The following is a 15,347-nucleotide window of genomic DNA, read 5'->3' on the forward strand; positions in this document are numbered from 1 at the left end:
CAGAGCAAGAACCCAGCTCTCCTCCCTGGGGACATTCAAGGTGGTCACCCAGGTGACCCAGCCCTCCCACAGAAAGAGCACGTGGAGCAGAAGCAGCTACTGAAACTACAGAAAAAAGGATGCGAAATGCAGAGGTGACCAGAACAGCAGCCTCCTTTGACCAAGAAGCACACAACCTGGGCCTTATCATTTAATCACTCCTGGCAGGAATGGTTACCAGCTATGGTGTCCAAACAGACACTGCAGTCAAAGGAAATGCCTCCTCCTGCCCTTGGCCAAGATATGATGGCGATGCCTAGACATGACAATGGGTCAATTATATGAGCGCAGACCAAAATACAACCAGGCAGAAGAGAACAACCCAGAAAGGAAAACTAAAGGAAGAGGGACGTTGACAATAGCCAAAGACATCCTGGCTGGAACTGAAGGGACTTGGGCCCAGTCATGAGGACAGCCACAGAGGGAAAGCACTGGTGGTAAGTCCAGACGGGATCTCAGCAAGGACCACCCACGTGGCTCCACTGCTGCGGTGACTTCACATTTCTAAAGCATGGTTTTCCCCATCACCTAACAAGGACCAAAGTTTTACAGAAGCAAGACATTAGCTACTGTAGTTCTCCTGCTTTGCCTGTGGCAAGTTCAGTGTTAGGTCTGTGCTACGTGAGAGTTATGGGTAATCTTATGTAGAGTTTAGATTAATAGTTGTATGGCATGCTTTGGATAGGGATGATCCTGCCTCAGGTAGGGCTGGACTAGATGGCCTCCGGAGGTCCCTTCCAGCCCTACCTTGCCATGACTAAGGATCTGATTTTCCAGTTACAGGCAGGACCAGTGAACTGCAGGGAAAGGCAGAAGCTGAAAAGAAGAGTGCAGGGCCCAGTGGAGCCCACCTTCCTTCCCGTGTGGAAGGATGGGCCTCAGATCTAGTGCTAGTACAGCTCACTCTCCCCAACTTTTCCTCCTCACCCCGTCTCACCCTGCCCTGCAACACACCCATCCTTCCCACTCTTACCACTTGCAACCCCACCCATCACATTCTCATTTAGAGAATCACAGCAAAATCAAGGCCCTCAAGAGCAACAAGTTGTGCTAAGGCGGCTGTAAGAAGCTTCCCTAGGCATTTCCAACCAGTCTGTGACCACAGTATGTTGACAGGGAACACACAAAGGTGAGAGCCCCACGGTGTTTAGCACAAGGCCTGTGCTCTTCCCCTGTCTTGGCACAGCTTGGAAGAAGATTTTGATTGCTCATTTGCAGAACCATGCTAGTTATCTTCCATCCTGCTGTGAAAAGGAAAGCATGTGCGCTCCCCTCTGTGGCTGACTGCCCCCAAGCACTGACATACTATCGCAAAGAGACTAATCATTGCACGAGCCCACAACACAGGGCAGACAACACATTCAATCCAGAACTGAGTCAGATCACACTGGAGAGAAGGTTCTCATGGCTGGAGCACAGAGGAGGGGGTCAGGTGACGTGGGGTCTGGCTCCATGTGGCCTCACTAAACTTGTTGTAGCTCTAGGAGAGCAACCAACTCACAAAGGACCCAAGAAGCTTAATTCACATGTGGCAGCTTAAAGCAGCCTAAAACATAAGATGCGCCTCGCTTGGGTCAGGCCACAGGGCCACCAAGCCTGGCAGCCTGCATCTCTCAGGGGCAGAGCTGCCTCCCCGTCCCATACCATATTAGTGCCTGCATGCTGCAAGGCAGCGTACTGAAGCACCTACTGCAAAGCAGAGGCAAGGCCACTGTGGGAACCTTCACTCAGCATTTCCTGACAGTGGCGATTAAAATCTCAAGCTCTGGGTGACACTAACACTTTCTCAGGGGACTGAGAGCCTTCCTGGCCAGCCAGCTCACCACCCTGCATACACGAAAATCAACATGTTCACAGCAGGCGAGTGGAGCCAGCTGCAAACAGGAAGCAGGGACCCAGTTCTAGGGTCCACTCTGCATAAAATACAGCAGTGGACTCCTGCACTGGTCCAGCCCTCAGCAGGAACAAGAACACAGCCACCCATGGTCACCGTTCAACATCCAGCCTGGGCTCCAGTGTCAATGCACCTGGGCTCTGGGCTGGGCAAGGAAACATGCAGAGCCCCAAAGGAGATCAGAGTCCCAAACCTTAGTGCTGCATTAGTTTTCTCTGCATGTCTCTAGCGTGCAGGGCTTCAGCTAGCGGTCCATGCCCACAATCACTGAAAGAGGTTGCACTCTCACTCCCCTTCTCTGAGCCTGCCTTGCCTTGGAAACAGCAAACCTGCCCTAAATCAGGGGCCAATTTTGGGCTCCACTGCACCCATGAGAGCATCCATCACAATAGAAACTGGCCCTGCTGCAGCCCCTGCCATGCCTACACCTGCCACAGCTGGATTCCATCGTGCCCGGAGCAGTCTGGTAGTCCTGCAGCCAGCACTCCCACTCTGCAGGGGAATAGCAAGGCAGAGAGAAAGGAAAGCCAGCACAGACAACAACACAGCATGCAGGTCAGGGTTAAGGTGTGCCCTGTGGGTGTAGTCCTCTGTTCCCAGAGCTAAGTCAGGCCACAGCCTCCAAGGCTGGCCCCACGGTTCCTTGACTGCACAAACACCTGTACACCAGAGACCAGAAGGATACCAAGCAGATTTCACAAAGGCAGAGCAGCTAACCCACTGCAGCAACCCTTGCAGTCACCTCTGACAGGCTGGGTTTGAGGTAACCCAGAAATAAGCAGCTCCAGAATCTCTTCCCTAGCCCCTCACCAAGCTACAGCTCCTGGAATGGCAACATTACCCTATGTCTGAGAGCCATTCTAGCCTCCCTGTCAAGCTGCCCTCCCACTACCCTGCTCTCCTGAATCACATAGGGCTTGCGGGCCACTTGGGAACACATGCTGAAGGAGGTGCCCCCTGTATGGCAGGCCCAGCCAAAGGAAAGACTGTCTTTAGCTGGACCACTGAGTGCTTGTGCTGGGGAGGAAGGCAACAAAGCAGTCAAGGCCTGCTTTGCTGAGGAAGCATCCAAAGGTGGCACGTGCTCCCCTGGCCCTCCCTTCCCATAGCTTGTGTGCCTGCTTCTGGATCTAGGACAGAGGTCCCAGAATCTGCCCAGCCTCAGCACACAAGGCTGGGACAGCTCCCTTCTCAGGAGAAACAGCACCACCCAGTGGCAACACCGAGCACGCCTCAGCCACTCCTGAGCACTGCGCTTGTGGAAAAGGAAGAGCAAGATGTGGGGGCAAGGGTGGGAGCAGGTTTTGAATGAGTCAAAAGGGAGGAAGGGCAGAGGAATGGATGAAGGCACAAAGAAAAGCAGTCTCCAGCAACTGCAGCTGCTGTCACATGCTCCTGCCACCTCAGCTCCCCACGCTCTCTCACCTCTATCCCTGAAAACCTGGCCTCTCTCACAACTGCAGCAGGAAGGGAAAAGCCATCCTCTGGCCATGTGCTTCAAACATGTGATCCAGCCACACTGGTAAGAAAAGGGGGCACTCGGTCTGCACTGATACTGCCAGACAGCTGCATGTCAGGGGTACTCCGTGGGCAGCCCAAGGCTTCAGTCCTGCTCAGCTCAGTTGAAAGGAACACGCCAAATCTGGGAGACCTGCAGTCCATGATGAAACGCCCCTCCTCTGCTCAGCGCTCTCCCCAAGTCGGCAGGAAACTCCCCTTCTCTGAAGAGCCTGCTCAGGACAGGCTGCCCAGAGCTCCCTGGCAATCTCTCTGGCGTGTTACTGACTGAATTCCTAGAGAAAGGTAAAACCTCAAGTAGACGTCCTCCCGTACCCAGCCCACACATTCACAGGCTGTCTGACAAACAGGCTTGCCAGAGCAGAAAGGGCACCACAAAGAGACTCCTTGGATCTATATTCCTTCCCTAGCAGGAGGAAGGGAATACACATGGCTTCTAGCAGACTCGACAACACAAATGCTATGCCTACACTGGAAGCCAAATCCACGGCAGACAACTGCCTGGAGAAATGCTCCAACCGGCTGGCTTTAGGGGAAGTGTCTCAGCCCTGAGAAAGTTGCAAGTGGGGGCATCATCATGAGCCATTCCCACTGAGCTCTCCACTTCCCAACCCCAGTGAAAGCCCCAGAGAAGACCCACTTTCTTGTCTTCCATTTGCACCTTCCCAACCCCATCAGCAGCTGCACCACCAAGCAGTGCCAGGGGATGGATGGTAACAACACTCCTTAAACACGAGAAGCACTAGGTCCCCGACTCAAGCCAGGAACAGCTCCCAGAGGGAAGCCAAAATGCTGGAATATTTAGCAACAAGAAAGGAAAACAGCTCCAGTGTCACTCCACTGCGTTCCAGGCATGTGACACCAAGCCAGCTGCCCTGTCCCGCAGTACTCACGTCGCTGGGGCTGAGGTTCCCAAGCCCGCTGTCCTGTTCAGAATCCCTGCCAGATTCCTGGCCCTGGGAGGAGCGGGGGTGGGAGGGGTGGATCCAGATCTCCAGCCGTGTGGCGTCGTCTCCAACTTGTCGGAACGTGGACCTCTTGCTCTTCCCCCTCTGGCTGGGGCTCAGCTCCAGCACCTGATGTTTCTTCTGCTCCATCTGCTCCGCCTGTGCAGACAGGGCACATGCACTCAGAGCCCTTGGGATCAAGGCTCAGGGAACGCAATGGCGTTCCATTTACAGGGGCAGAAGAACCAGCCACTCCCCAACTTTGCAAAACCCAGCAGCTTGCCACCTGCTTTAGGGTCTGGCTTCTGGTGCTGAAGGCTGGCAGGAGTGAGGGCAGCCACAAGGACTGCCCTGGAGTCCTACTGCTAGATTCCAAAAGAATTGGTACCCGGCAATTCCCTGCAATGCCAACATGTCACAACCTGGGGTGGGGCAGGGATCTGCATAGCCCATCCAAACACGACCCGTCTGGAGGAGCCCGCTACCATATCAAGCAGCACAGGGCTGGGGGGAGGGGGAGGCTTTAATGAGGCAGGTCCTGGAACAATTTCCTGTCACTGCTAAGCTCAGCTCTGCTTTAACATGCTCCCCAGAAGGGAGCTGCTATGCAGCTCAGCAGGGACCCTGCAACCTGCTCTGGCTGACAGACAGGATAAGAGACCTCACTCTGGCAGCTGCAACTTCTCTTCCACCCCCACAACCAGGTTTTTCAAACCTGTGCTAGGGCCAACACCGAGTCCGACAGGTGTCACTCCCACCCCGCCCCACCCCACCACAGAGAAGCACACTTAAGTGTGGGGTGAACTCAGGACCCCAGCAGACAGCCCCTGAGCGAGGAGGGGACAGCATCCCAAGACTCACCTTGCGCTTTGTCTCCTCAAACAGGCTCATGAGACTCTCCTTGGCTGTGAGAATGGGGTTGCTGGCGGCCAGGCTGCGCATGTAATAGTACACAGCATCCAGCTTCCTCCTCTGCAGGGACACAAGCGTGCTCAGAGCCCAGGCCCCCTGGAACCCGTGGGCTGAACCCACCCCCTGGCAGGCCAACCCCCAAGCCACCCAGGGCACTTGCCCGCACAAATCAACCCCTGCTTCCCAAGCATGTCCCAGACCCAAATGCTGTAGACTCTCCAAAAGTGTTTGCAGTAATCTACAGCTGCCAGCACAAGTCCACACCCACAGACAGCCCAAGGATGCATGTTGAGCATCAGAGTACAGCCCACAGACCCAGTGAGCCTGGCAGTGAACAAGCCTGACCAGTTGGTGACCAAAGCCCCGTACCTGAAAGCCCCAGCTTGGGCTGCTGCTCATGCATCCAGGCTCCCTCTGGTATCCATGTTTCCCCCTCCCCCTTGGATCTGAGTATCTCTCAACCTTTGGTGTCTATCCTTTCAGCACCCTCATGAGGCAGACAGATGCTGTTACCTCCAACTCACAGGTGAGAACAAAGGGTCAGAGTCTAAAGGACTCACCCAAGGTCACAGCCAGCATCGGTGTCAGGGCAGGGAACTGACCTTAGGTCTTTCAGTTCCCTAGCTCCTGCCAAGCCCCATGTTCAAGGTGTAGAGTTTCTCCTGCAAACTGATGGCCTCACAGACACCCCTGCCAGCACAGCAGCAGCTCAGTGACTGCACCCCATGCCTAGTCATGGAGAGTATCAGCAGTTGCCAGGGAAACATCTCTGAACACTGCTGTACGTGACAAAAAACCAAGTTTCACAGCTCTTCAGTTTTAAAACAGCATCTATTGCTTCCACCATCTACCACAAGAACAAGTCCCTTCCTCAAAGGAAGGACACAAGACGGATGACAACAGCCACCCCCACTGCAACCCTAAACTGCAGTGCCCAACGTCCCTGCTGGCTCGCTGCCCTGCATCTCTCCCCAGCCCCACGCCTGCAGTTTGGTACAGGGCTCTAAGACAGTAAGCTGCCCAGAACAGTGACTGTGCCCACAGAGCCGCCTCTGAAGTGCCACACTGTGCTGGAACAAGATGCTTTTGTTTGGGGCCTTAAATCTGTTCACTCAAAGTACCTTCTCCAAGACTTTTTGCTCCCAGCTGGCCAGCAGGTCCTGAACACTGCTGGGTGCATGTCACTCCCAACAGCCACCCTTGCAGGAATCCCAAGGGGAAAAGATTTAGGCAGGACAAGGAGGAGCTAGCCACCTTTACACAAGAAACTGTAGCAGGCCCTCCCAGGGGACTCGCACATGACACAAGAGGCTAGAAAGGCTCCTGGGGCCAGGACTGTGGGGGCCAAGCCCAGGTTGGCACTGGGACCTCTTCAAACACAGCATGCAGCTGAACCATGACTGACTTGAAAGCTACAGACAAACCACCAGCCAAAGCACCTGGCTCATCTCCCCCTGACCTATGGTGTTATCACTTTGCTTTTAAAACCATCTACCAGGACTGCCCCTTGAATGGCCACGAGCGAAGAAAGGGCTGCCTCAATCACCCTGGGGGTTTACTGTGCCTGTGCCAGAGCCCTTCCACTCCCACCCACATGTGGTCTTACCGTGTAGATAGCCAGGAGCGCCAACTGGTTGTATGGACGGCCATTTTTGGGGGCAATCTGTTGAGCCTTCAGATACCAGCTGAGGAGGGGAGACAAGACAGAGCAGGTTACAGAGAAGTGCTTCAGTGCCCCCCATCCCTGTTAACAAAAAGGGGTCATCCCCTGCCCCTGGCATGCTGGTGGGACAGGATCTTTGCACGAGTGCCTCTGACTGCTGGGTGTGGGCACAGCCAGCATATCTGCCTGTTACTACAGTCCTTGTGGGACCTGCAGTCTCCACACAGGGCTTGTGATGGAGAAGGGCCGGATGACCTCAGGCCATGTTATTGCCTGATAGAGACCACAAAACAATGCTCCTGGCTCAGTATGGAAGTGACTGAGGGGTGCAGTGAAAGCCCAAGGGAAGTCTCTCCTGGTCCCCAGAAGGAGCACGCAAAGACAACTAGAAAAGGCTACACAGGAGGAAAGGAGTTTCCTGCCCACTTCCAGCATGTTCCCACTGATGCCTGGGACCATGCACTTGTGTCGACTTGCTCACGTTAGATCTATGCGATGTGAAAGCCACCCCCCTAATGAAAGGGACCTGCGTGGTGGGTAGTTAATCCTACTCTTTCCTTTCCCTGGCCAGGATACCTGCTCCCCAGCCCTCCCCCCACCCCATGTCTCAGTCAGGGACAAGAACTGGGCTCTGCCTTCCATTTAGCTATGGATAAGCCAAAGGCATTTATCAGATAAAATACAAGCGACAAGAGGCAACAGGTGCCACCAAGTTTAGCTGCAGCCGGAACATATGGCTCGATGCGAGACGCTCGTCAGGCAAGCACTGCCAGCAGAAGCTCAGCAGAACAGACAACTGCTACCCTGTCAGACCCAACACTCTGCACTGCCAGCTGCACAGCTTGGCTTCCACCTCAGCCCTTGCCCAAGAGCTTGCTCCTAGGGCAGCAGTGACACAAAGGGCAGTGTGGAAAGTCAGCACTGGCCAGAGGCAGGTCTGGCAGTCTCCCTTGCAGTCAGCAGCGTACGAGCTCTATGCAGGGCTGAGGAAGAGGGGACGGTACCTGCGCGCTTTCCCGTAGTTTGCCGTGTCATTCGCTTGCTCTCGGTACCTGCAAATGTCCCCTTGACAAATCATGCACCTCTGGGCACTGATCAGCGCGTACTTCACCTGGAAAAGAGTCACTCGGTGTCGCACGTGGGAGCTCTGCAGCTGCTGCCAGCCTGCACGTGTGCTCCAGGAGGAGGGGGCTGCCTGGATGGGGCTCACCAACCGGTGCTTCGAGGAAGCTTATTTACTCTTGCCACAAGCTCAGCTTGGATAGGGCTGGCACAAATTACTCTACCCATTCCCCTGACCCCTGCAAAATGCCCCATGCCTGTTGTGGGGGAAGAGTGGAACTCACGTTCCACAGCCCACTCCCTCTGAGAGAGTCTATGAGGGGGCCTGTTGCTGTAGACCCATCTACCCACTCACTTGGCAACCCCCCAGCCAGAGATGACAGGATACCAAGTCTCATGGGAGTCGCAGCTATCCTATTTCTCCCTTCACTGGCCTGGCTCCATTGCAGAAGCAAAGAGAAGACTCGAGAAACAAGGTGCAGGACATGGTTTTCTAACACGGCCTCCCTCTCCTTGTCTTCAAGGATGGAAGCATGCCAAGTTGTTCTCTTTTTAAGCCTCCAAAAATGTATTTCACACCGGAAAGGATTTGCTGCAAGTTCACAGCACTGCTGAGGAAGTATCCTTGAACACATGCTGCCATTTGGCTGAACAGTCACCCACCTCCTCAGCATGCCACAAAAACTACCCCATCAGTGCAATGAGCTCCGGCCTCTGTCTGACAGCCAGTCCTGGGAGGGAAGCCCACTTACCATCTTCCGCAGGGGCTTGCTGCGAATGGCCATCCCATCCATATAATCCTCCAGCTTGAACTGGTACGAGACCTGCAGGTTCTGCAGCAAGCTGTCAAAGAAAACAGTGCCCTGCAACAAGCAAACAGCTGGCTGTAACTACCTCAGTCAACACATGCACAAGACCTGCTGCCCCACCTGGGAGGCAGGAGAAGGAAGCACCAGGGTTCAGCTGGCCTTCAGTTACCTTCCTCTAGGATCCATTCCCCACAGATCGAGCTACCCCATGCCTAAGGTGCCACCCTGCCCTGCCTTCTGCCATGCCTTTGGGAGGCAGAGCATAATCATCCCACTGAACAGGAGAGGAAACTACACAGAAAGCCACAAGAGTTAACCCAAAGGTAAGACTGTAAGCGCTGGTGCAAAGGACTTGCACGGGTGCTTGTTTACTTCTGTTTAAACCGATTTCTAACTGATTTAAGCCAAAGCAAACAGGGTGGGATTACACTGCACCATCACAAGTAAGCATGTCCTTTTTAACTAGCCACTTTAACAGCTTAGCTCCAACTCTCCCATGCAAACAGAACCTAAAGAACACAGAAAGGCCCTGTCCACAGTCACAGAGAGATGCTGGCAAAGCTGGGAAAGTCACTGAGCTGCATGGACTGGTGCTGAGCTCTGCACCAAGCCTCCTTTCAAAGCTGCAACCAGCTCAGAGCCATTCCTTCCCTTACCTCATCCAGGAGCTGAAGCAGCTTGTTCCGAATTTCCTGGGCAGTCTCTCCCAGAGGGTCCTTGAGGAGCTGCCGGAATTTCTCAATCACCTGGTAAAAGGCGTTCTTCCACAGCAGCTGATCCACGTTCTGGTTATCAGAGAACTCTATGTCCATCAGGATGCATCGCTCATACAGCTGCAGCATCTCTGCTCTGCAACAAGACACAGGCAAAAGCTGACACAGCAGCAACTGAACAGCAAGCGCAAGCACAGGGAACATCTGCTGCTTCCCAGCCAACACTGGAAGAAAATGCCAGCAATGTCACGCACGCCAGGAGATGGCAAATGAATCTCTCTGTGCGCGTCTGCAGGGAGCTGTTAACTGCTGCCATCACACAGCCCCCTCCCCACCTTTTAGTTCAGGAGGCAAGTCTGAGGAGCTCTGCTCTGCACAGGGGCAGGGCAGTGGCGCTGGTACTCCCCCTTCCCCTGCAGAGATCTCCCGAGAGTACCGAGCCAAGGGAAAGCACAGACTGCCAACGATGATCCAAAGCACAGATGCACCTTCCCCTTTCTCAACTGCTCTTTCTGCGCACCAAGTCTCTGTGTGGAGGCCAGGAAAGAGCACACAGGGCAAGTACCTGGCAAGGAAAGATCCTGCCATGGAAAGCGTGCTCCTGCTCTCTCCTCCACCCAACAAAAATAAGGGCTCCTCTCTGTTCAGAAATAGCAGCCTGCTGTTCTACCCTCCGCTCTGATTACTGAGCTCCATTAACATGACACTTCCCCAGCTCAGATCATTCAGAGCGCAAAGGAAGGAAGAGAGAGGGAGAGAGTCACAAAGTCAATGAAATCAGGTTTCTCTCTCAGGGCCAGGCCAAAATGACTCCCTATGCTACACTCCCAGAGCTGTGGCCAGCTGGGGTAGAAATGCCTCCACAGTCCTGAGCAAGGAGTCCCCTGCCCAAGGTAGACTACTGTCAGCAAGGTTTCCCAGATCCCTTCAGCTGGTCTGACAACATATCAGGTGTGGGTGTCTCAGAAACAGCTCTCTGACACACCAGGACATCTAGCAGGGTCTGTAGCAAAATGCAGCCAAGGCCTGTCACTCCCACCATGGAGCTTGGACTGTGAGAGTCCACAAGGCATATAACAGGTCCCGAAACCAATTCACGCACTGGACGTGCTGTCACCCAGCTGTGAAAATAAGTCTCTGAAGAAGTCCTGAGAGTGAGGAGGTCATGAATACAGAAGCCACTGCCATTATCAAGCTAACGACACAGCAGGGTACCAATTTAATGTCTTCCTTCCTCCGTGGCATCATCAAGCCATTCCCACAGGAAGACCGGAGGGCACAGAGTTTAACAGCGTCAGCAGCAAGAGAACCTACGTAGCTCTAAAGCTGCCAGTGTTATTACATGGTTATGACACCATAAGTCTGCAAGGCACTTCTCAGGAGTGATGCCAGGCTGCCACCCCTGCCTGAAGATGTTTGCAGCCCACATTAGACAGGAGTTTAGGTAACAGATAGAACAGGATGAAAGAGCCCTATGCACAGTGCTCGGAGCAAGTCCAGGCTGCAGACAGACCCCGGGGTACAGCAGGACAGTTGCTGCGGGGGCACGCAGGAGCTCCAGAGCCACCTGGCTCCCAGCTACTACAGCATGGAGAACTCAAGAGCCAGGGCAGGTGTAGGCTCCTCCTGAGCTGCTCCTTCCACCCAGCACTGATATTCTGTAACAAGACACTGCAGCTCTGCCTGAGGCCAGGGAGCTGCTGCCTTTAACTCGGCAAGGGCAGGCCACTGTGCTTGTTCAGAGGCCGCTTCTGCAAAGCCAAGGCCTCCCTCAGGCTCGTCTTCGCTCGCTGTTACACGACCTCACGGCACATGCACATGAGGCTGGTCACAACCAAGGCAGCCACCTGCTCCTTAGCCCCCCCGCAAGAAGCCTCTGTGGTGTTGCTGGGCAGTGGTCTAACCATTGCTGCCAGACAATTATCCAAGGATGGGCAATATTCCTGCAAAGCTCTTCCCAGCAGCAATGCCTCCCATCACCCCAGCCCAACCCTGACAGCACAGCCCAAAGCAAAAGCTGCCAACCTCAGCTGTGTCATCTTCTCAAGCCCCTCGGGGCTGATCCGGTCTCTGGACAGCAGGTTGCTGAGCTGCTGCTCCTGGTTCCCAGCCTCTCGAAGGAGTTTGCTGAGCTCCTGCTGCTGCATGTTCCGCATCTGCTGCTCCAGTTCAGGACTCAGGGGGGTGGACGGGAGCGGGTTGCAGACGTACTGCCCTGACTGGCCTGGATACCCCGGATAGTAAGTGCCTGGGTACACACCATTGCTGGGGCCCATTTGATACTGCAGTGGGTATCCTCCGTAGGGATACTGGGCCCCCGGGCCTGTGGGCCTTGGGTAATAGTAGGGATTGTCTGAGTTCTGAAACTTGTAGTAGGAGGCCTGTGACTGGCGCGTGTCCCCCCAGGAAGTGGGGCTCACTTCATCATCCGTGTCCAGGAAGTGGAGCTGAGAGGCCTGGTTCTTCAGAGCCGGCTTCTGGTCAGGGTTATTTGGATCCCACAACCTGCGGGTAGTGCCACCACGGCCTCTGCCCCTGGGCCCCTTGCTGCCCCCACCGCCAAGCAGAAGCCTGGGCCCTGAATGCATGGATTCAGGGGATCCTGCAGCGCTGGCAGAGAGGTCTGTGTTGGCAGGCAGGACAAGAATCCCCCGGCCTCTTCCGTGAGGCTCCCTGCTCTGGCCTCTCCCCTCCACAGCCTCCGTGGAATCACTCACGTTAACACAGCCCTTTGGGGGCCTTTTCTTGCCGTTTTCCAACGTGCAGATGTCCCTGCTCATGGTCCGGCTGTCAAAGGTGACGCGCAAAGCGCCCTTGGCCTCTTTACCATTGCTGCTCCACTCGCTCTCAGAAGCTCGGCTCTGCTCCAGGCGCTTCCTCCTCTCCGAGCTCCTGCCAAGGCCATAGGCTTCCACCTTATCCATTCGGTCATCATCCAGGGAGTCTGTGGAGGAAGCAGATGGCTGCTTCTTAGGACGGAGCCTCTCCTTTGCCCGCTCCTGCTGTTTCTTCCCCACCTCAGCCAGGGAGGCTCCATCTGTGCTGTTGTTGCTTCCAGCAGAGCTTGTGCTGCAGGTGCGGTACCGGCTCCTGCGTTTGTCCGAGCGGGAGTACCTCTTGGTGGAGGCGAGCTTTCCCTGTGGCGGGTCGCTGCTTGCCTTCCTTGCCCTGTCACCCCGTTCCAGCCGCCTGCCTTTGTCTCCCTTGGCAGTTTTTACCCCCTCACCGGTCAGGCTTCCCTCTCTTTCCTCTCTGCTCTGTTTATTTCTGCTGCTGCCACTAGTGCCTTTCCCAGGGTCCCTCTCAGTCTCTTCTCCCTCAACTCTCAGCTGCTCCATCTTACTGACGACCTCTTCGCTGGCTGGCCGGGGGGTTGGCTCCTTGGTGGCAGACTGCAGGCGCTTCCCAGGCTGATAGATCTGCTGGTCTGGCTTCTTGGCTCTTCTGCTGACCTTGGAGCACCCCTCCTCCGAGGCCGAGTGTTTAGACAAGCTCTCCTGGCTCTGAACAAGCCCTTTACTTTCCATCTCTCCATCTCCCTGGGAGGGACCGTTCTGCCTCTGGCTGTCACCTTTGCTGAGATCCTCAGCAACCCGAGATCCCCCCGCAGCAACAGCAGGATCTTTGTCACCAGCAGTTTCATCCTTGGCTTCCCCAGCTCTGCTCCCTTCGCACCCTGGTGCTTCCTGTTTCAGAAGCAAGTGCTTGTTCCTTAGCCGGGAAAGACCTGGCTTGTAGATTTCCAGGTCCGGGCGCCTGTTATCTTTTCGATGCCTGGGCTCTTTCAGCTCTTTCGTGTTCTCTGGAAAGGAAACAGAAAAAGAAGGGGGTCATTCCCATTCCGGTGCATGATACGAGCGCTAACATTCACGGGAGCTCGGAGGCTCCAAGAGGGGCAGGCATTTTAAAATTAGTATAAGCAAGGCCGAAATTTGCTGTTTGGGCACTACGTGAAGTCACAGAACAGGGTGAGAAATGGAGATGAGACGGAGGCGACACCCAGCCCTGAGCCAACAGCCTTCTTCACGCGCACACGAACAAAACCCTTGCTTCCGGGGACCCACAAGCTGAAAAGCAGATGCAGAAAAGGCGAGATGTACGAGGACGCACACAGCAGACTGCAGGCTCCAGGGATTTATTGCTGCTATTCTCCTGATTTCAGTCTCAGCTCCCCTGTCTGCCCACTGCCGGCATTCCCCCTTGCAGCGCCTGGCACCTGCGGCGGCCTTCCTGCCCGGCACGCAGCAACGAAAATCGCATTTGCTACAAAGATTTCTTCCCCGCCCCTCGCCCTAAAGTAACTTCTTCTACAGAAGAAAACACTGCACAAAAACGAAGACTTCCCTTGCAGCCAAGCCGTGACAATTTCTCGTCTTGGGGTTTCACACCGCTTCCCAGCACGGCCTTTCTACACCGTGTCAGGCAACGACCGCCAAGTGCTCAGCGGAGAGGATGGCCGGGGAAGCAGGAACACACCTGCCCAGGACGCACGCATCCTGCAGACAGCTGCTCCCCGCGCGCGCCGCCACCCCAGCTCCTCACAAGGCTCCCGACCGCGGCGACCGAAGACACCTCACAAACGGTTCTGAGGTGTCCGTCATTAGAACGCTGGGGCGGGCCGCAGCCATGACAACGCAGCCCTCCCCGGGGACGGCCTCCCCGCGGGGACCGCAGACGGGGCCACGTGGGGGTTGCACAGGCAGGGCCAGGGCCAGGGCCGTCATTTTGCAGCACAACCCTTGATTCTAGAACGACAGCTTCAGCAGCGCGGACCCCGCACAAAGCTGCCGACGCAGCTCAAGTCCCGCGGCACCGCCACGAAGCCGCTGGGCTTTAAAAGGCGGAGGGACCCGGGCCTCCTTGGCCTCCAAAGGAGGAGGCTGAGAGGGGCCGCGCCGGGAGCGCACGCGGGGCTCGGCCTGTCCGTCTGGGGGAACAGGCGCAGCGGCCACGAGCTCCCGGGAGAGCCATGCAGGCTCAACACGGGCAGCAGGTCCTGAGCGGCCGGGGAAGGCTGTGGCCGCCCCGGAGATGTGCGGGAGGAGCTGGGTCACTTGGCCCCACTGGTCTTCCGTGCCCGGGGGGGGCCTCGCCCGGCCGAGAGTCCGCTGACACTGACCAGCTCCTTGCGGCCCCCTGCAACCCATGCCCCGTGGCGGCCCAGCCCGCGCTGCGCGCGCAGGCTGCGGGGCACCCCCGCGTCCTGCCCCTGGACAGCGCCGCGCGGCCGGCGGGACGGGCCCGGGCCGTGGGGCAGGCCGCGCTCCCGGGAGCGGCAGCCCGCGGGCCGGTCTCACCTGGGCCTGGGCCCGGGCCCCGCCCCCGCGCCGCCACCAGCCCCCGCAGCTCGGCCGCCGAGACGCGGACCCGCTCCAGCTCCGCCGCCATCTTGGCGTCCCACCCGCCCCCCGGAGGGGGACGGACGGCAGCCGGGCAGGGCCAAAGCCGCCGCCTCCCCCGCGCATGCGCGAGCGCGTGGGGTGACGTCACCCGGGCGCCGGGTGGGGCTTTGCTCGCTCAGACCGGGCTCCCGGCTCGTGCCGCCGGGGTGGGCAGCACGAGCCCCGGGGCACCCAACATTTGCCCTGGCAAGCGGAACGGGTGTGTAGCAAAGGTCACATGCCGGCAAATACCCACGTCCGGCTCCCTGGTTTCCCCCGGGAGGGCAACACGGAGAACTTTTCTTTTTTGGGGGGGGGGTTGAAAACCGTGTTGGAATACTCCCTGCGGGCGCACAACATACTTCTCGTGTCTGTAAAACCAAACACATGCACGTGCACCGGGAGGCAG

At 56.5% G+C, this 15,347-nt stretch overlaps 1 protein-coding gene across 1 annotated transcript in view; it reads right to left on the reverse strand.

Annotated features, from left to right (window-relative positions):
- The window catches only part of SMG6 (SMG6 nonsense mediated mRNA decay factor), a 111,569-nt gene extending 96,598 nt beyond the window's left edge, over positions 1 to 14,971 (reverse strand). Inside the window, exons 1-8 of the mRNA XM_059717576.1 lie at positions 14,855 to 14,971; positions 11,583 to 13,359; positions 9,501 to 9,693; positions 8,788 to 8,898; positions 7,978 to 8,084; positions 6,917 to 6,995; positions 5,260 to 5,370; positions 4,345 to 4,557 (exon numbers count right to left, since the gene is read on the reverse strand). Of these exons, the coding sequence (XP_059573559.1) occupies positions 4,345 to 4,557; positions 5,260 to 5,370; positions 6,917 to 6,995; positions 7,978 to 8,084; positions 8,788 to 8,898; positions 9,501 to 9,693; positions 11,583 to 13,359; positions 14,855 to 14,945 (2,682 nt within the window). The 5' untranslated portion in view covers positions 14,946 to 14,971. The remainder of the gene's footprint in view (positions 1 to 4,344; positions 4,558 to 5,259; positions 5,371 to 6,916; positions 6,996 to 7,977; positions 8,085 to 8,787; positions 8,899 to 9,500; positions 9,694 to 11,582; positions 13,360 to 14,854) is intronic.
- Positions 14,972 to 15,347: the final 376 nt, after the last annotated feature.

Source organism: Alligator mississippiensis, chromosome 14 (genome assembly GCF_030867095.1).
Source record: "Alligator mississippiensis isolate rAllMis1 chromosome 14, rAllMis1, whole genome shotgun sequence".
Lineage (NCBI taxonomy): Eukaryota > Metazoa > Chordata > Crocodylia > Alligatoridae > Alligator > Alligator mississippiensis.